General features: G+C 40.5%; 1 protein-coding gene across 1 annotated transcript; it reads right to left on the reverse strand.

The window, feature by feature from the left end:
* Positions 1–899: 899 nt before the first annotated feature.
* On the reverse strand, positions 900–18,986 carry myo1eb (myosin IEb). The gene is made up of 27 exons (XM_018764850.2): positions 18,666–18,986; positions 15,104–15,241; positions 14,297–14,386; positions 12,705–12,799; positions 12,459–12,546; positions 12,250–12,339; positions 12,025–12,156; positions 11,499–11,633; positions 11,054–11,186; positions 10,068–10,264; positions 9,508–9,588; positions 9,180–9,266; positions 8,992–9,078; positions 8,247–8,414; positions 7,137–7,222; positions 6,964–7,045; positions 6,491–6,696; positions 6,191–6,335; positions 5,839–5,953; positions 5,361–5,530; positions 4,927–5,072; positions 4,492–4,638; positions 4,004–4,161; positions 3,372–3,440; positions 2,952–3,150; positions 2,581–2,756; positions 900–2,099 (listed from the first exon to the last, which is right to left on the reverse strand). Exons 1-27 carry the CDS (start codon positions 18,666–18,668, stop codon positions 2,023–2,025), a joined length of 3,300 nt encoding a protein of 1,099 aa, XP_018620366.1. The 5' UTR covers positions 18,669–18,986; the 3' UTR covers positions 900–2,022.
* Between the last annotated feature and the right edge of the window lie 3,364 nt (positions 18,987–22,350).

A 22,350-nucleotide genomic window follows, 5' to 3' on the forward strand; every position in this document is an offset into this window, starting at 1 on the left:
AGTTTTAGTCATCATGCTGAACTAGAACCAATAATAATTATAGTAATAATAAGGATTATGTGATGGTACAATGATGATATCTCAGAGCCTTATTATTTTCAATCCCAAATTAGTACATCATACAAGGTGGAAACTGACTGGACGAAAAATTTCTTTGTTTTTAACATGTCCTCGTGGTCCTTCACTAGACAGGGGCGGAGATCTGTAGCTTTACGTCAGATGTTAAAGATGATTTCCTGGATGAAATCACGATACATAATAATGCATTTAATATATACACCGTGAACTGCTCTTCTAGAGTCAGTTGCCTTCATATTGGTGGATCATTTGAGCACAATAAAATGTAGGATTTTATAATGTATATTGAGCACAATATAAAATGTACATCTTCTCCATGATTGGTGTTGAATGAATAAGCAGAGGTTTGATAGGGTTTTCCATTAACTCTCTTCACATGGCCTCAACGCACAAACAAACATGCTCCGGAACATCTGTCCAAATCTCTTGGCACTTTATCATGACAGCACCAGTGAGGGACTGAGTGCATTGTCTGGCACTTTTCCTGGGGACCATGAACACAAAGGGCTGAAAGAAAAACATACAGCACATTGCTGGTGTATGAAGCTTTGATTGTTACATAAAGAGCATGGGATCATTAACTTTTTTAAAACTTTGATCTGAAAATAATGGGGGGGGGCACAGACAAATCCTGCATACAATGCATAAGTGTAGATTATGTGTGGCAAGAGAAGGGGCTACTTCAACACAGAGAATGATAAACTCTCCCATGCCTTAGAAGGGTGGTGGTAAGCTGCAAAAAAAATGTTCTCTGAGAACTCCACACTGTAGGCGAAGAAACATAATAAAATGAAAGGAACCAGAAGCCAAAGTCACTGTAATTTTATTAAAAAAGATGATACATGTGAAGGTCCACACTGCAGTCTTAATATGCTTCACCCAACCTTTGTCTTATAATGCTGTATATTTAAATTTTTACCCAGAATAAAATCTGAATGCAATTTAACCATGAAAGCTGAGCAACTAGTTGCCACTGGTGTACGATTTTAGGTAACAATTACTTAGAAAGACACAAAGGTTAAAAATAAAAAATAAAAAAAAAAAATCACATTAGGATATCCTGACATATGATTACTTTCGAAATCTTCACAAAATATCTTTAAAGGTTTTGCTTCCAAAAATTCTGTTATTTTGGTTCTATGGCTCCAGAAACTAGTTCTGGGCTGCTTTCAAATCTATTCCACCTGCCTACTATGGGAATGTTAAATGAGCAAATAAAATCACTTAATGCATCATTATGCAAATAGCAATTTTCAGTATGAAGGCAAATAAATTATTTGATTAAAAATTGCTAATTAAAAATTACCAAAATTCTCATGCAGTTAAAATGCAATATGGTCATTAATTTAATTATGTAGTTAAATGCCATTATCAGGTAATGCCATTCTTGTGCATTAACTAGAAGCAATTTGGAGAGAAAAAAAGTTAGAAGTTAAAAGGTCGCCACAGACCAAATGAGAGTGGCATGGGGGACATTAAAATTAGTTTGAATAGCTTAAGCTCTTGCAGCCTAAGTTTCAAGTTATGCAGGATGTATTAATTCCAGTCTGATCATAGTGAAATATCCCTTTTCTTTACACGAGAAAATCTCTGGGGCAACTATAAATGTTTAGGTTCCCATTACTACAGCTAGTATTGTGCAAAATATTTAAAAAAATATTTTTGTTCTTAAAATAAAACTTACAGAAAATGTCTTTAATGTTTTTAAAAACTGTACTACTTTTTTCACATGTTGGTGTTTCACCATAAAGCACAAGGGAACCATGGTTTCTCAGAAGCACAAGATGTTAACACTAGGCAACTGTGTGTGTCCAGAGACCATCCCCTGTTTTGCGTGGTGGTGTTTAGTGCTGGATCAGTCGCTGTAGAACACTGGCCTATTTGAATCTCCATCTTCTACTTATTACCTTAGGGTGCTCAGAACAGTGGCAAAGCCCCTTGAGTTTAGATCTTTTCTACATAATTCCCAGGAAACATGCCTTCTTTTCCCCTCAGACGTCCCATCCACCAGCCTGATGCATCTGGGGTGAGACACAAAGAAGCACCATTAGTTGTTGTTCCTCTGGGTGACATGTTTAGGTACAAAAGGAATTTCTTATCTATTATTGGTATGCTTCTTAAAAGAGCAATACCAGGTTTTCTAATATTGAAAAACATAGAATATTAAAAGGGTTAAAAGGGTACTGGAGCACCTGCAAGCTCCTAAATACACACACGCACACCATCTGAAACCACTTGTTCCATACGGGGTCGCAGGGACCCGGAGCCTAACCCGGCAACACAGGGCGTAAGGCTGGAGGGGGAGGGACACACCCAGGACGGGACACCAGTCCATCGCAAGGGACCCCAAGTGGGACTTGAACCCCAGACCCACCAGACAGCAGGACCCGGTCCAACCCACTTCACCACCGCACCCCCCCGCTCCTAAATACTTATAGATAAAAATGAGTATGCTATTGGTGCAAGGCTGTGAATCAGCATACAAATGCAGCAGTGCAATACCCTCATTTATGATGTCAATGATGTCATCTGCATTGAAGCTAAGTTCATCAGTGTCCTGCGCATCATAGGCATAGAGCGCTCGGCACTGAGGGGATCTGGGCTTGGGCCTGGGGGCAGGTTTGGGCCGGCCTGATCCTGGTTCAGGCTTGTATTCTTTGGAACGCCTGCGATGCACTCTAAGGAACAGAGAAGAAAAAGGTTGAAAAAGAAACAACCATTTACTTTGTTGTAAATAAGGGAAGATTGTTTTTCATTTTTTTCCCAAATTCCTCTAGGGAGATACTAAACAGCAAAGTTATATACCAATAATAATGAATATTTGAAGCTAAGAACTGTTTCCATTCCCAAACGGGTATCCCCATGAGTCTCACCCGGCAACACCCTGTTCCGGCACATTCATGAAGTCCATGTTTGTCTGGGGCTGTTGCAGGTTCCTGGACTTCCGCTGGCCTTGACGGGGGAGGGTGGGCTGATCCATGCTGCTCTGCCTCACCAGCAGGGAGGCCCTGGAAGAGGCCTGACTCCTCTGCCGAGCCAAATCCCTTCTTTGACCACCACCCCGTGGAGGACCTGCGTAAAGCAACAATGCAGATTATTCAGTGTTAAAGCGGTTCATACAGCTTTTCTCTACTTCTCAAATGGCCATCTCACTTTGTAGAATGACTGTTTCCTCATATAAATCACATATCAGGACAGTTAAAAAAAAAAAAAAAAAAAAAAACACACACACACACACACCACAAATATCTATCTGAGGACAGCAACCTAATCTGACTATGCTTTCTTCTCACCTTGCGTTTGTGAGGTGACTGGCTGTTTCCCAAAATACTGGCTCTTTCGTTTGTCCTGCCGTGTTGGTCCTATGGATAAATAAAGCACAGATATTACACAAAGAAGGAAATTTAGGACAGGAAAAGTAATCCACAAGGATATACAGTGTTGTGAAAAAGTATTCCCAGTTTTCTGTTTTTATAGTTTTTGACATTAAATTTGACCTGATCTTTTTGGTCACTTCTAGTAGTAGGTGAATTGAGCTCAATAAAGAAAAAGTGGCACCTATATTGCTTTATGTCATTTCCTTAGTGTGACAGATAATGAAATGTGCAATCATAGACATGAAAGCTGCAGGACCTTTAGCTCCAATGACTGCAACTACATGTTTCCTGTAGCTGTTGCACAGGGTCTCAACTAACTGTTGAGGAGTTTTGCCCATTCTTCCTTGCAGTTTTTTCACATTTTTGAGAATGAGCAGCTCCTTTCAAGTCTTTGCAAAATACTTTTTCACAGGACTGTAAATTGTTTTTGCACACCTTACTTATCTATCTTAAGGCACAGCTGTACTTGTGTAACTGTTGGTTATACAGATTATATATCACTTACAAAATGCCAAGGAATATTATTGATTAAAGACTGAGAAACTCACTGGAGTTTTTGGGTAGACCTGGTCCAGTGCTGACCAGTAAAACCTTACTGCTGGGTTTCAAAACTGCTTGGTCCCCTTGGCCCACCTGGAACTGGATCTGCCTGGAACCAGCAGCCCCAAATGGACCCCATCCACTTTTTTTTACCTTGAACTCCAGCCTGCAAGATAGAAAGTGCTATGGATTCAAAAACATACTTTTGGCACTTCCAGGCATTTCAGAGGAATCGGCTTATTTCAACCAGTTAAAATGATTGCGTCTGAGATGCTATGACATGAAAAATTGTAAGCATTAATCAATGTTTGTTTGAAAAAACTGAACCAGCAAGAAAAGCATACTAAGGTAATACTAAGGTATACAGAATTATGACAGAGGAGCAGAAACAAGGTCCCTAATAAATCTGAGAGCTCTAACTAGAGTCAGCCATGGCAGGAGAGCCTCATGGGATGAAGAGAAAGAGAGTGGAGGAGGGAATGGCTGTTTCTCGCACAGGTTATTGAACTTGATCGGGAGCTTCCTCTGGGTTTTCTCTTCATATCGCTTGTACAACAGGCTTAGGAATTCAGTCTTGAAAATACACTCCAGCACACTGTCATACTGTTCCTCGTGGATAATAAGGAAGTCATCCTGCAAAGTGCTATAGAGAGAACAACAAAAGAAATAGACATATGAAAATGTAACTTCGGTGCAATATAAAAGTTATGCCTTTACATTCACATTTATTCATTTAGCAGATGCTTTTGTACAAATTGATGTACATCTCAGCAAAAGTACAATTTATGCATTACATTAAGAGAAAGAGACATAGCAAATACGCTTAGTCAGAGAAACAAATACGAAAACAGAAGTGAACAAAATGTCGAACATCATGTGCAAAAGCCTTGAAGACAGTCATGCCACTGTACTTACTAAATGGCTGTTGTACCTTAGAGAAACACTCTGGACCTTGTCTAGCTCAATTTGTCTCTTCAGGACTTCCTGGATCTGGCCTTTCTCTGGACCCTGTTTTACCTTCTCACGTCCAATCAAATAGAGGTACTTGTTGGTCAAGATGAGGTCACGCTTCACTGTCTATAAATTTGGAGAAAATGGTCAAAAGGTGAAATGACTTTCAAGAAAAATCTGCAACAAAACAACTCTTCTGTGTTTTTGCTTTCCATAGTCACACAGAAGTCTACCTTCAATCTCTTTTTATCATCTCAGTTGCGAAAAAAAAGATTTTCGCATTTGTAATCCTGGCCCACAAGCAGTCGTATAAAGTGATGGCACATCATACACAAGTGTTTTCAGTGCATCTCGACTTGAACTCTTCAACAAGACCCCATGGATAGAGCACAACTCAGCTCCCCAGTTTCTCACCTTGAACCTGCGGTCATATTTCAGCACTACATCTGCAAAGTCGATGCGCTCCCTGCGGCCCACAAACTGCCGTATCTCGGGATGGTTGTCTGTGCCAATGTAGTCGCCAACAAAGTTGCGGTTGAGGCTGTTTCTCCTGCGCTCCTTCTTGTTCAGCAAAATGTCTGATGCTGAAAACGTTGCAAAACAGACAGCAGCAAATTGTAGGGCTCGTAAGTAACACTGTCATTGATTCACACCGCCAAAGCAATACAGCCCTTTGCTTATGTATTTTCTAATGTCAGAACACAGCAGGACTGATCCCAAAGCAGAATCATCAGTAGGTCAATAAACTGACCCGTCTGTCAAATAGCTGTCAACATTTAAAATCAAGTTTAATTTTCTGTTTTATCCACAAATTCCAAGGCTCACTTTTGGACAAAGTTTTCAGGCAGTTGGGAAACTCGCACACTTTAATGTAAGAAAGCTATCTTCTTACCTTCCTCCCTCATGCGGACATACTTGCGGACGGCGATATGCTTACGCCAGGCTTTCTGGATGACACGTGCAAAGTTGTTGTACTTTCTCTCCCTCATTTCCTCTAGAAGGAACAACTACAAGTCACAGAGCAGGATTTAGTGCACTTGTTAATATAAAGACACAACAAAATAATTGCAGTCATTTTGTGCTTCTATAAAGCTTCCACCCTTTTTAATTAGTTAAAATATCCATTCCCAAAACAAGAACATACTTGTCAGAAAGTGGTTTTACCACTTCTGTTCATGTAAGACTCCTGCACAAGACTGAAAAAAAATAAAAAAATACGAGCGAGGGAAAGAGAGTAGACATACAGATTCAGGGGCCTTGATGAAGATCTTTCTCTTTCCTAGCTGATACTGGTCCTGGTCCATATTGACAGAGCGTAGCAGGTGCAGCACCCCCTGCTTCTCATCTCCGCGCCACTGAGGCCAAGTCTCTTTAGTCAAAATGGCATATCTGTACTCATATGTTTAAGGGCAGAAACAATCATATTAATACAAACATTAATAAAAGTAAGAGTGTATTAGCAACTGAACAGCTCAAAGTTTCCAGTGAAAGAGAATACAAAGAGATTATTTCTGAAACTGAGTGCTGTGCACTTCACTACACACCTATGCAAGAACTTGCTGAAGGCCCTTCGAAAAGCATATCCTGCACGACGGACACGAATGTTCTCACGCAGGCCCAGATACTCCACCTGGTGCCTAACCCGGTTCTCCTCCCAGTCACGTGGCCGCTTTGTCTCATTGGGCTTGATACAGCGGATGTAGTGGGGGGTACACTTCATCAGGGTCTGCACCAGGTTGTTGGCCTGTTTCTGGACACAGCCAGACAGGACAATATGACACTAAAGAAGTCAGCACATTGAAAGTCTAAAATCATCAACAAAATGCATTTGGAAAGAAAAAAGATCTTAATGTTTTATGAACAAAAAGGTGTGCACCGCAGTTGTCAAGACTGTTCTTGCACAACATCCCATTATCATCCCATTGTCTTCACGATCCCTCGTCAAATATCAGCGTACCTGCTATTGTGTGATCTACTGAATGTGAATAAGAAGCCCCATTGACGAAACAAACCTTACCTTAATCTTACTGCCTGCTGTGGTAGGACGACCCCTCTTCTCTGCCTCCAGGTTCTCCGGAAACAAGTCCTTGATGAAAGGACTGAGCACAGAATAGTGTGGAAGAACTCAAAAGACAGACCACTTACGTCAATGAATCAAACAGTCCATTTATGGATAACATCCATCCTTACTATTCACTGCTCTGCATCAATTCAATGATGTCGGTGAAGAGCACATCCCGATTCCTCTCACAAAAACCACCCACATCGTAGGACACCTGAAAGGAGACAATGCAGGCTGCAGACAGGTCTGTCACTACAATCCAGATGGTTTGCTTAGACCTTGCTGATGTCTGCCCTTCAGCAGAGTATACACTATACATGTAGGAAAATGAATTGTGTTTTTTGGGAGAAAGGGAAACAGGACAGAGAAGACCCAGTTTAACTGTTAATGGTACCATCAGGTAGATACTTTGATGAAACTGGCATTTCTTTCTAAATGCAGACAGCTGGAGTCTGCTCTCATCCTTAAAACAAGGACCAAAACACAACCTGGCCATGAAAAAGAAATGAGCGTCAAATCTGGGCCTTGACAATAAATATGACTGTTCTTCAAGAACCAGATGTTACCTGGAAATTCAAAGAACAAAGACAACTAAAATTGTATAATTTAACAGAAGTCCAAAATGAGCACAACAGAGAAGTCATGAAAGTATTTATATAACATGAGAAGAGAGAAATGGCATTCTGCCTAGTAAACCATATCTTGAAACAGTCCCTGGAGACTGCATTTCATAAACCACCTTCCAAAACCAAAACTGCGTTACCCACTATCATAAAGAAAATTTTCAAATTGGTAGTAACAAAAGAACCTGGAGCAGCAGAACTGCCAGTCAGTGAGCCCATGCAGCACTCCACAGGGCCACAAGAGGACATTAGACTGAAAAGTATATGCTGTTTTTTCCCTCTACCGTCAAGAACTCACACATACATGCAGGTCCAAATATTTCCTTCTCACTCACCACTGGACCATCTGAAACATTCATGTTATTCCTTGCTCAGATGAAGGAACACAAAACTCTGACAATCATTTTAAAGAAACACTGGACTGCCAATGCTGAAGCCTTAAGTGGATCAGCTGAACCATTTTGAATTCTTGCATCATGGCATACATGTTTTTAACTTCAATATAATGACTGGACTGCATTTCACTTAGATGTTTTGTTAAGACTGTAAAGCACTGAAAAAACACCAAGAGTCTCAGGTTTTGTAAAGGTCTAGACTGTGTACAATGGTGTGTACCTTGCCAGCATAGTGGTGAACCACAAAGCCTTTGTTCCAGCTGTTGAAATGCTCATGGGAACCAATCTGCATCTGCAGCTTCTGGATCAGTGTCTGGTCAGCGCCCTCACCCTTGGCATGCATGGTCGCACATACATCATCCAGAATGCTCATGATACCTGGGGGATTCTGAGTACAAAAACAGATTTGGTTAATATGAAACCACACCCAAGAAAATTTTTTAAAAATTAAATACTGTTGTCACTTGGTATTTACTTAAGTGAAAAAAATATGACATTTCCTTTTAAAATATTCAGCAAAGGAGAAAACCTTCTGTTTTGCACATTTGTTCCAGAACAACATGACATCAGGAAAAACATGAATTAGTAATGCCATTTAGTGCTCCCCTAAACGCTTTCTATTCTGGAACAAAAAAGTATAAAATTGCACATGTCACTATTCTATTGAACTCTTTCAGCATGGTCCTCAGAATTTTCAAATTCTACATTATTAGTATCATGGTCCTGAATTGTTGAATGATAAAATAACACTTGAAGTCATTATAAGCTTTCTGAAGCAATCACAGCATACCTAGTCTTCTTGTCTATGAGTATGAACCACATTTTTAAATAAGCACTTGTTTCATACCATTGTAAAAAAAAAATAAAATTAAAAAAAAAAAACCACCTGATTCTACCCTGTGAGATACTCCTCACCTTAGCAGCATCTACTGATTCTCTCCTAGCATCAAAGGCATCACACTTACCACTTTTGACTCAATGAGGTCACACACCACCTTGTTGTTGAAGTAGTCTATGGGTGTCCATTTGATGCCCTCCTGCACATACTCCTCCTGCAGCACAGAAGGAGAGATTATATCTACATTTCACAGCGCTGATTAGTGCCAGTCCCAGCTACAGAACTGGAGGTCCTATGCACAACATGGAACCATACCTGTTCAGCCTTGAGAGTCAGTTCGATGAAAATCTGCTGCAGCTTCTCATTGACAAAGTTGATGCAAAACTGCTCAAAACCATTTTTCTAAAAAGGAAAGGGGAAAATACTGCTCATAATAATGGCACAACATTTGATTTCTGCTTATACCACATAAAAAAAAGTTAAAATATGAACTTGTAGTGATATCTTGGCATCCTTTTTGCTGAGTACATCTTTTAATTAAATTCATTTTGTGTCAGTACAAAATAACAGAACTATCAAATGGAGGTCTAAACCAAAGTTGCTACATGCAGGTTTCTCCGCTGATCAGTATTGAAATGCTGACCTGAAAGATCTCAAAGCCATAGATGTCCAGCACTCCAATGTTGAATTCCTCGTGGTCCTTCTGCATGGCTTTGTTGATGGACTGAGAAGGAACAAAAAGTTGACAAAATGACTGATGCATTCTCAGTGATGCCTCAAATCACCATTCCTCTTTTATATGACTGACATCGAATAACCCTTTTACAACTGAAGTGTCATCTACCATGAGATCAATAATCTCAAGAAGACACACACACACACACACACACACACACACACACACACACACGGTGAAGCCGCTTGTTCCAAGTGGGGTTGCAGCATACCAGAGCCCAACCCGGCAACACAGGGTGCAAGGCTGGAGGGGGACACACCCAGGACAGGACGCCAGTCCGTCACAAGGCACCCCAAGCAGGACTCAAACCCCAGACCTGCCAGAGAGCAGGACCTGGCCAAACCCGCTGCACCACCGCACCTCCCATCTCAAGAAGAGATCAATAAAAAAATTAAATGGCAGAAAGTATTTGGCATAAGTAGGAGTGTGTTGCAGAAACAATTCACTCTTACAGCTCCCTGACTCACATCGACAAGGTAATCAAAGAGGCGAGAGTAGAGAGCTTTGGACAGGGCATCTCGGGTGAAGCAGGCCTGCTCGCTGTTCAGTGTGACAAAAATGCTCTCTGACTTGCCACCCCATTTACTGTCCATGACACGACTTGTCAGTTTCTTCTTCAGCCCATCCTGGGAAACACCCATCAGGTAGGAAGGGAAGGCCAGAACTAAAGAGGAAGGATATAAGGAAGAAGATAAGCTGAAGGAGGTGACTGACATGAGGAGCATGTGAGATGTTCTAAAATCATAATTGCTATGACCTGGAAAGCATTAAGATGTATTGCTTTCTGAGCTAAAAATACACTCACATACATGCAGCCATAATGTGGCTATAAAAGTGTATTACCATAAAAGACATCTGGATTTACTTGGCATACTTTGCATCTGGGGAAAGCCTTCTATACTTTAATGTCAAATTCACTGGAACATCTTAGGTTTTCAATCAGCAACATACAGTGCATAGCATGCTTTTGCTTTTTAGATTTTGATGGATAATCTAAAGGAACAAGGTTAATTTAAACACTTCAGTTATAACATTGGTCAAATGCATCTATACATCTCACTTGAAATTCTGATTGCTGGGTGGCTATAACAGTTAAGTTTGTAGTGTACGATGACATGTGAGACCTATAGAGATGGTTATTTTTCTTGTATAAAATCTTACATTTACAGAAAGAAAAGATTATGATTTATGACATCTGATTCTACTTAGCTACTTGGTTAAACCAACAAAAGTTGGAGTTCACTTTTTTGCACTTGCACCACTTCTGTTTTCTACTACACACAATTTCCCCTAAACCAACATATGGAATTGGTAATTACACACCTTTTATGTCAGATGAGAAAGACTGCTACCAATTAAATAATTTTTGTGATAAAACTAATGGACACAAGGGGATAACATACTTTCAAACAGCACTGTATATCAACACTTCACAACAATACTGCCAACTCACAGTCCTCGCTCTCCACCACAGCATAGTTGCCTTCTTCTCGGAAGGAAATGTTGCCCAGGTGCAGAATGCCTGCCACAATCTGCAGCACTGTTGTTTTCTCCTCATCACTCAGGCCCACCACCGACATGGCTTTCTGACAAATGTGACCAGAACAGCATGTTCACAAGACTTTCCTGAGCATCAACTGTTGAATTTGCAAAAGGATTCTCATACTGTCCTCACAGCTTAAATATAACACCTGACCTCACAAAAAGAACGTCTTAATAAATGTAAAAGCAAGGGGATATCAAAAAGCTGCTTCATCATTTTTCTTGAGCGTTCCAAAGTGTACAGTTTAGGAATCAAATATGCAAAATGACAATAATGTAGGTATGATGTCCGATCTTATTATTTGAATGTTATACAGCAGACTGCCAACACAAGCTATTCTTTGGCTCCAGCTCACCGTGGTTTCTGAAAATTCTCTCTTGTCGCTGACATCTTCTACAGTGTATGTTCCTGACTGGTTGAGGTAGTAATAGTAGTCAGCAGTGGTGACGCCCAGCTCCTCTCTCTGTTCTTTGGAAGCACCCTCCAGAAGCTAGAGAATGAAAAGAAATGGTTAAAAGAAAAATAAAAGTTAAGATCACAGAGGGGCACAAAATGCTGTTGCAGAAGTAAACTATGAAAATATTAGGCAGTCAGCATAGAGGAATCAGCCTATATTCTAGTCATAAAAAATGCAAGCAGACAGAACCCAAAATCCTGACTGAAAAACATTTCCAGATAAGCATTCTGACAGGGAAGGGCTACCATCCTTTCTGCTTTCATTACCTTAAATTTTTTTCATTTTTCATAAACACCTGCTACCAAATGGTGACATATTTGAGAGTGTTATTCACTGTCAGCTGGACATGGCAGCTACATCTCAAACACAATAATGTAAAAATGGCTGGCATTTTTACAAGTCTACCTGGGAATCTATGCCCAACCTGGTAGTAGATGTGGAAGTTCCTCTCTCCTTGATTCTGGGACACCACTCTTGATTTCTCCAGCAGGAAGTTAGAAATCTTCCCTCCATCAGGTTCCCCACCCCGGCTAAACTGAATCTCAAAGTACTTCCCCTACAGGAGCAACACAGAAATACATGCCTTTAGGGACCATAACTAGTATAGGTGAAATCTCATTTTGCACTAAGGAACCTATGCATGACTCACAAAGCGACTGGAATTGTTGTTGCGAACAGTCTTAGCATTCCCAAAAGCCTCCAAAAGAGGATTTGACTGGAGGATGATGTCTTTCACTTGCTGTGCAAGAAGCAGTAAAGAAGAAAGCAAAATATGGTTAGAAAAATGAGGCACAGCACTTCTGACCAAGAAATACCTCGGAAAGGAGGAGTGGCTGAGAGGAATGAGTATGGTCTCACCTGAACTTTTGGGCCTCCTCCTGACACCTTGGAGATATAGCTCATGATGTACTTGGCAGCAACTGTTTTCCCTGCTCCACTTTCTCCACTAGATGAGAATGCCACAAGGACATACACATCAGCAGTATTTCGGACAACTGCCACTGATCCACTGACTGCCTTCCTGAGGAACTAATTGGACAAATGCATACACAACTGCTTTCACAAGAACTCTAGCTAGATATTCTTGCTATGAAATGTTCTGACCTGATGATGACACACTGATTCTCAGTGTCGATCATCATGTTGCGGTACATGTTGTCAGTCAGGGCATAGATGTGAGGAGGGTTCTCATACTGAGCCTGAAGGGGAAATATAATAATCATCATTATCTAATCACAGATCATTTAATGCATAATTTTGTAGTACGGCATAACTTGCACATACATATTGTTCCTTTATCCTAAAGTACACACGCACACACACACACACACACACACACACACATTTTCAGAACCGCTTGTCCCATACGAGGTCGCGGGGAACTGGAGCCTACCCGGTGACACAGGGCGTAAGGCCGGAGGGGGAGGGGACACACCCAGGACGGGACGCCAGTCCATCGCAAGGCACCCTAAGCTGGACTCAAACCCCAGACCCACTGGAGAGCAGGACTGTGGTCCAACCCACTGTGCCACCGCACCCCCTTATCCTAAAGTAGCTGGGGTTAAATAAGAAAAAAATGAAATACCTTAAAAACTATTTTTCAATCACTCCTGAAAGGTTAGTAAAAAGAGCCAAAATAAGGGCCCAAGAATAACAGAAAAACTCCAAAAACAATCAGTTGTAACAAAGGAGTAGAAAAGCAGCAGGAATAGTAGAAAGAGCAAGTGAATATATCGTGACCACTAGCAGTCAAAATCAACTCTGGCTGGCTGTCAGAACAAGCACACCAGCTGAGACAGGAACTGAGATTATTTACTTCTAACTGTAAACCCACTGAAAACCAAAAGTATTTAGGAACAGTGACATACAAGAAAACCAGTATGTGCAACAGACAGAAATGCAGAAACACTCCACAGTACAGATAATGGAAGACATATGCACAGAGGCAGAGGGAGACTCAAGCACGCACATGCAAACAAATGTAACAGTGCTGGCATGCCCACACCTGTAAAAGACCAACCCAGATCAAATCAGTTCAGTTAACAATGACTCATCGGCCTATCCCAACTGCTCTGGTTTCCTGAGCGGCCTCCTCTGGTTGAGACCAATGTAGTGGCATTTGTATGTTTCAGGCATAGGTCTGCCACAACCTGACAACTGTAATGACAAAGATTCTGCAGAAATTACCACAGCAGCAATTTCCAAAAATTGTCAACATTTCACTAAACTCTTGAAGTTCTTCCTAGCAAGCCTGAGATTTTCAATGTGAGATTTGGCCCAAAACCATCTGTTTTATACCCAACGTGTGAAACTCAAGTGCAGTGGTTTTAGTTATGATTTCGAGAGACTGCACTTAAACACCACTTTCATCTACCAGAGTTGAAAGGTTGTGCTACTTCATACACAGAATAAAATACACATATTTTAGTAAGAAATAGTGTCTAGGACCAGAAGATATCTGCATTATAAGGACTGTGATTTTTCCCATTTTTCTAATAATGATTCTCAAGCTAAAAAAAAAAAAAAAAAAACAGCATATTGCTTTGAAATTTGATTGCCCTGTGCATCTGCCCTCCCACCCACCACAGTAAAATCACCAAGCACAGAAAACCAGCACCCTGCGTAATAGGTTTCTTTCAAGCCTCCCTGGTGTACAGCATGTAATATCGCTCCTTCCATCAACAGCATACACTCACCGCCCCCTGGTAGATCTCCACCTCCCGGTCTGTGAAGTATGGCAGTTGTTTGAAAGGGTTCACAGAAATGAGCACTGGGCCTATGTATGTCTGCAAAGAAAGTATTAAGGAAGCTAATCATAGGTTTGTTTTGCATATACAGTGCTGGGGTTATCAGAAAAATTTGAGAAATTTGGCAGTAAGCCTTACTGTCTTACCCATACTCAGCAGGAGTTCAAGTTTTATTTGTCACATACACAACCATACTTAATACAATGTGCTGCAAAAAGCTTTTCTGACTGTAGTAGAAATAAATAAGGCAATAAAAATAAAGCAGAAATTAGAAACATCCAACAGAAATATGAGGAATATATAATGATGAAAATAGGATAGAATAAATAATAAAATAAATAATATGAAAATACGTGGAGTCCAATATTAAAGGTTAAATAAAAAGTGTAATGTGTGCAATGTTGTTCGGAGAAAAAAAAAAATCTGAGCAATATTCGGCTCAAATAGGGCTCCATGTGCATACAGGAAAAGGCAAAAGTAATGTAAATAGTCTGTTCCTTTAAGTTGCCTTGCAAACATGAGGTGCAAACATGAGGTGAACATGCAAACACCACACTGACTAAGCTAGTATCAAACCGACATTCTCACACCCCACATAGGTGCTGTGAAGCAGCAGGATGATGCGCTGCACCAGTGTGATGCGCTGCAGTGTGCCACTCACATTGCTCGTTAATAAACTAGAACTGCTATGATGTATGACTTGATCAAAGAATTCTGTTACATGAACATGTACTTCACTGCATGTAGATAGGATACAAAAATGTAGTCATCCATGTATCTCTTCTTCAAGTTGTCTGTAATGGCATCCTCGCTGATCTTGGCGAGCAGGACCATGTCATCCACACCGCTCACTTTGACATTCTGAGTTTGCCAGTGATAGCGTTCTTTACTCCCCTGAAGGACCAAGGTCAGTGTAGGAACAGGAGGGAGACAGAGGAGAAATGAACAAGGGTGAGTGAAGACATTTACAGTTACCACAAAATCCTAACTGAAGAATAAACCAGGAGTTACTCAAGAATCACATCTGCACTCAAATCTTTCCTTCCGTCAGTGTAATGCAGTTGTTACATTGTTCTTAGAGACCTAATTCTGCAAAATGAATAAATGTAAATGTAAACTGCCTGTAATAGACACTAGTACATAAAAAAATTAAAATCAGGACCTTCAACAGACTGAAATAACAGGACATATTCACAGTTTCATTTCCTAAACTGTAATTAACTGTTACTTCATCTTGCTCCTGTTTATGCCTTAAATCTACTAGTTGCTCAGTTATGCAAAAGAGTCTTCTGCATGACATTGAGCAATTTTTGAGAAGGTGACATCAAAAAAGTACTTCAGGCTGCTTATTGAGAAAAGTAAACAAATCCATTGCATTAGTTTAGGTCCACACTGCTCATGTCTGCTACCTGGGTGGCACTGCACCCAACCCTCACCATTCAGCTTGCAGGTGATGAGCCCACAAGATGGCTACACATCATCATTTCCAGCTGAGCCCAAACAGGTTATGTAGTTTACCCGGCCACAAAGCACTTATTGGCAAACACTACCCACAAGCTTGATTCGTGGTAACCCTAATTTGTATAGGGTATACTCAATTTTTTTAGATATACTCATAGCGATCTTATCAGCAGGCCGAGAGACTTGCAGGAAAGGCAGTTGCTGAAGTAAAAGCTCAAGCCTATGAGGAGTCTGGAGAGGCCATGAAGAAAAACTGCTGGCCCCAGAGTTTTTGGCAGACCTTTCTGTGCCTCAGGAAGGAAAGGCGTGATCTCTCCCTGGTTCACATAAGTATTGGTGGGTAAGTGCATTAATGGTCATGAGCCTTGAGGAAAAAACTGAGAACAAGAGTGGACGAAATGAGGTTTCTCTACAGGATCACTGGGCTCACTCTCCATGACAAGGTAAGGAGCTCAGGAATCCAGGAGAATGGAATGATGTCTCTGCTGCTCTAAATCGAGAGGAGCCAGCTGAGGTGGTTTGGGCTTGTAGTAAGGATGCTCTGGTCATCTTCCACTGGAGTTATACTGGGCATATCTCACTGCGAGGAGACCCTGAGGCAGACCCAAAACATGTTCAACTAATTATATCGCTCAGATGGTTTGGAAAAAAGCAGAGAGCCACTAGGAGGAGCTGGAGACTGTTGCAAGGGAAGGTTTGAGCCTGCCTATTCAGCCTGCTACCACTCTAACCATCTCCAGGGCAAGTGGAAAGAAACTAACTCCAGTTCTTTAGAAAGTAAGAATGGGATGGTTTATGACACCATTCTAACTTAAGATTATTTAAAATCAGATCTTCTTAAATCATGTGTGTATAAGATAGTGATAACTGACAGATACATATTATGGTAATAATTGAAGAACTACATTTTCAACTAATTTCTGTATTTTTTTTTTATTAGAAATACATTTTCAGCATGTGTATTCCAGAAATACCCTTTACAGGCTCTCCATATCTTTTCAGTTTGTTAGCACTGGCCTTTCACCAATGTACACGGTGACATCGCATCTACACCCATACTGTTACACTTCTTGTACGCGATACCCTGAGGCCATAATAGAAGCAACAGAGATTTCTATTCTCGCTCTGTAAGGAGGCTAATATTTTGTCCTAACAAGTTAAGTACATGTGTAGGGGCAGCTGGTAGCATAGTGGTTAGAACTGCTGCCTTTGGACCCAAAGGTTGCAGGTTTGAATCCCACCTCTGGTGGTAGTACCCTTGGGCAAGGTACTTACCTTAAGTTGCTCTGGTAGAATTACCTAACTGTCTAAATGGGTAAATAAGTGTAAACAGATTAACACTGTAAGCTGCATTAGGGAAGAGTATCAGCTAAATGAATAAATATAAATGTATGTAATATGGTGGTCACAGAGCCATAAAATTGAAAAGAAGATGAGGCAAATAATGCAACTAAAAATATAACATCTTATCCTGGTCAGGGTCACAGCAGTCTGGAGTCTATTCCAGAATCACTGCCTTCTGGGGAGTATAGCCTGGATGGGATGCCAGTCCATTGCAGCCAAAGAGTGATACTAGCAATCTTACTCTAATAAAATGTTGAACATCTCTCTTTGTGAGGGACTACTGGAGGTGTAACACCATCCACCTGAGTGCTGTCCTCCATGCTCTGATTCCTGTCAGGCTAGAACAAAGTATAATACTTCACCATACTGGACATTTTTAGGAATGGGCTTCTCTCAGGTGTTGTGTCAGTAATATGTTTGAATGACTTTATCTCAGCTTTTTCCCCTAATGTTGTGTCAGTAGTGCTTGATTTCTCTCAGGTTTGTCTCAGATACGTCAGTAAATATTTAGGAGTGCGTTTTCTCTTGGTTATTCACGCAAGGGGTTAAATTTACGTACCTAGTAGCAGTGAATTTTTTTTAAAAACTTCAATGAAGTTTTAAATTCTAACATATTTCATGCGTCCTGCCTCCAGCGTATTGTAACAGTATGCCTCTCCAAGCAGAATATTAAAAATTCTCTGCATGATTTCGCCGCCTTCTTGAGCTGGTCAGAGTTGTGTGGTCGTGCCCAGACACGTCGTCTGTGGTGAAACAACAACGGATGAAACCTGTCCACACACTGAATACACAAGGCCAGGGAAACACAGGGTCTTACTGATATCTTTAAAAAATTTAAATATAGTTAAGACGCCTCCTCTGAGTCTGAAAGAAGTTCAACTTGTCGTATAATTATACTAGCGGGGGAAGTAAGACGAGAATTACGGTTTCGAATGAGGACTGCTCATATAAACTTAGAACTAAATATAGACTATACTATAGAATCCGGCGCGGTGTAGCCTTATTAGTAACGGTTTTCGCGGCGAATTCCAGCACTTTGCTGTACAAGTTTTGCATATTCATATTGTTATTGAATATTGTACATGAAAAATGAAAGAAACTTTGAGGCGCGCGACGGTTCTTCCGCGAAGAGGGGCGCTCACCTGTACTCCGCCCTGCGGCGCGCGCGATCGGAGAAAGCCTGCTGCTCCACGAGAGCGTTACACACCATTACGAACAGCCTAAATTGTACCTGGCTTGTACTAACTAAAAGCCACGTCGTTGGCAAATCACACTTGTACGGTTTTAACACTGTGTATAGTTTTATACTGCGTTGTAACATAAGCACGAGTCTTCCAGGAATCTCAATTTTTCCAGAAGCAGAAGTCTGTGTGTGTGTGACACAAAGTTTAAAAAGTTTCACGAACTGCACTCCTCTGTTTGTAATCTTCAAGAAATTCTCGAATTGGGTGTATAGAGTCATGCAAGTATAAACCGGTTAGAATAAATTTTTTTAAAAAAAAGGACTACTTACCATTTTACAGTTTACTTCCTGTTGAAGTCGGCAGAAGGTAAACAGAAATCACCTTAAGTGCAAAGGTTCACCGTCTCCCAATCTTCGCCACTGGCTCAGAAGTTTTTTTTTTTTTAAAAAAATGTTCAGGATAATATCATCTCTGCTTGTTTACTAACGTACAGGATTTGCGATTTCCCCACTTTTGTGCGTTTAAATCAGTATTTGGCTCTTTCGGTGGTCATCGTGTGTGACTTTTGTTCTTCTTCTCCTGCGCCTCCTCGGTGTTCAGGAGCGGCCAGGTGAGTAGCGCTGGCGGCACTGTATGTGTGTGTACACACACACACAACCCGTTTTACCTGCCGCCCTAGCGCCCCCCCCTCTGCGTTCCACACACAACTAGAGGGTTTCTTGTCTTTTGTTTGATCAGAAACCCAGCTTAATGTTGTACTACACGTCCCCCTGCGGTGTGGGAGGACTGGCTGCGACACCATGCGCCGCTTTAACTGCACACCCCGCTGACCTGCGTGTCCATTCAGTCACTTTTTTATCCCTTACTGTACAAACTAAGTAATAAAATACCTGCTGTGAGAATAACAAATTTGACTCGCAGGTGGCGTTACAGTTAGAGCTAAACAATCTGAACGTTCCTGGTTCGAATCCCATTACTTATTTACTGCTGTAGTTCCCTTGTCGAGATACGTACATTGACCTGATTCTGATATAGTAAGAATACCCTGCTGAATAAATGGGGTAATAATTGTAAAGTTAATTTAACATAGTGAATTGCCTTAAACAAAGACGTCAGCTAAATATATATTATTAATCATAACTTATATTTTGTATTTCTAAAAAAGAAATTTTAAATCTCACACACACACACATTTTCAGAACCGCTTGTTCTATACAGGGTCATGGGGAACCGGAGCCTACCCGGTAACACAGGGCGTAAGGCCGGAAGGCTGGAGGGGACACACCCAGGACGGGACGCCAGTCCGTCGCAAGGCACCCCAAGCGGGACTCGAACCCCAGACCCACCGGAGAGCAGGACTGTGGTCCAACCCACTGCGCCACCGCACCCCCTTAAATCTCACAATACATTGAAAATACCAAAAATTAACAACACTTTTTATAAAACACTTTAAACTCACATTTGTCAGTATCAATATAATTCAGACATGTGATCATGTGATCTATTAAGAGATTAAAGTATGTAAAAGGAATACACCCACACCCAAACACCCATCAAATATTTTGCATGCTGCTTCCTTGTATTACAGAAGTTTGAGTTACACATTTTTGAAGATACAAACCTGTATTTTTTTTTTTTAGTTTCAGTTGCATTTTCATTTTTTAAAACAATTTCTGTCTGCTGCTGAGCCAATGCAACTTGCATTCCAGCATCCAGCCATTATTTAGCACTAAAGAGCACTCAGACAATAAAAGTCTGGGAGCACTTTTGTTCACTTCACTTCCATGGTGTTTATAACTGGTATCTGGTTCCTTAATGTTGGTGCTCAATAACAAAATAACCAATGTTGCACATCTTTATGAGATGAATTGTTTAACAGTCAGCACAGCTTTTGGAGCTAAGGAGATTTTTTTTTATTAAGTGTACTTAACAAAGCTAAAAGTAGCCAGAAGCTACGAACACTGTACATGCTTATGGTCACCTAACAGCCAGGATGTAATAGCTTTTGGAGATGGCATTGTTTTTTTATTAATTTTACTTTTGACTTTAATATAGTTCAAAGCTAATACAAGATAAAATGAGTGTGCAGTGGACATTCAACCCTTCCAGCATGTAAACTACTTCAGGCCTTTTGCTTCAGACAAGCTCCAGACCACTACGAGCCTGCATAGAATAAGTGGATATAGTATTTAAAAAAAAAAAAAACTCACTTTTTTTTTTTATCCTGCCCCAATAATAAATTAGAGGAAACCCTCTTATGTAGCCTTTACATAATACAGTGTCAGTTCATGATTTGAGAAGTTATTGTATTACATGCTGTATAACAATTTTAATAATGGTGTTTTGTGAGGATTTTCTTCCTGATGCTTTGAGTGAGCAAATCATACTTTATTTTAAATGTTGTCTATTTAGTATCAATGGATTCCTTTCTCTGAAATTGGCTGATAATGTGTGTAGGCTAAACTAGTCCTGTCTACAAAGTCTTTAATTGCATAAAAAAAAACCCATGGAGAGAGAACGCTAAGCTAGTTAACTAGTTCAGTTATTTAATCAGGCAGGGCTGAGGTAGAATGAAAACTTGCTTATACAATGGAGGAGAACTAAGGACCCTAACCCAACCAAATTACTCAGTAAAGAGTACAGTGCCCATTTACTGGTCTGCAAGCCTTTTGCATGTGTGCATGCTCAACATATGGACTAAGAGAAAGTTTATTAAAGAAACATTCACAAGTTAAGGGTCATTCACATGATCAAAAAAGCTGGTCCGTTACAAAAACATTAATAAAGAAGACAGTGAAACTGAAGTCTAAAGCACACAAAAGAAACCCTAGGAGAAAAATGTGTGCACCCCCCATTCCTTCTTCATGAGGTAAAGATGAGAAGAGAAGTCAGAAGTTTCAGGATGGAGCACCTGTACCTGTTGATGAGCACAAGGAAAGACTGACAACAAGGAGGCACAGAACAAAAGAAGCTTATTTCTCTCCATTTAGCAAAGACTCTACAATGAAGTATACTTTTTCATATACAAACATTAGTAAAATTCTAGGGGAAACAAAAAAAAAAAAAATCATTTTTCAGTCTCCTTTTCTGTAAACATTTTCCCCAAGAACAAGAGTTTAAAAATGTCCAAACTGAGCAAAACCATAAATACTAGTTTCTCATTTCACCCCTCGACCGTTTCACTGTCTTGTTTTAGTGGCATAGTCATCACCTGCTTTACTGAAGGGGGAGAATCACAGGTTTCTGCACAGGGGGCATGGATTATCAAAGGGATTCAGATGTTTTGCAGTTTAGTCATAATACACAAGAGGTCAGTAAACAAGACAGCAGAAAGTCCTTCAGTCCAACAGGTCAGCAGCAAGCATTCTGTACTTGTGTTACTTTCCTGTGTATCAATGCTGCTTCAGAAAGACTCCTCACAGTAATCAACAAAAGTAAAATGTATTCTGGAATTCAAGAACGGTCAGTCTGACTGTTCTTCTCGTGTTGGGTACTATGTGGCTTGTAGCATGTGACTAGACAACCAGGTTCCTCCTCTTCTTCCTCTTCCTGCTCCTCCACACAACATCACATGTCCAACATGTGCTATTAAACCCTTGTGCACACCGGAAGCTCAAGAACCTCTTATGTGGATGGTGTATACCTAGAGGAACTGTAAATGTCCTGTTACAAGTGTTAGCAAAAAAGGAAACTGTGAAAAGCAGAAATTCTCTGCCTGATAGTAGGATTAATGGTTGTAGTCAGCAAAACTGATTGAACAAATTGTATGTTTTGGCTGAGGGCTGATATGGGACTGCAGACTTATGGCTACAAAAACGAAAAATGAAAAATAAAAAAAAAGCTCTTGAGTAGAGCATCTCAGGACAAAGAACAAAAATCATTGGCTGGAGATAAATATCAAATGGGGGTGGGACTATGGTACTGCACACAAGTTGAGATGCTAGCATATCTACCCTAGCTATCGACAAAATTTCATAGGGATTTATATCCCTAATATCTACAATATAAAACATT

This window comes from Scleropages formosus, chromosome 18 (assembly GCF_900964775.1).
Source record: "Scleropages formosus chromosome 18, fSclFor1.1, whole genome shotgun sequence".
Taxonomy (NCBI): domain Eukaryota; kingdom Metazoa; phylum Chordata; class Actinopteri; order Osteoglossiformes; family Osteoglossidae; genus Scleropages; species Scleropages formosus.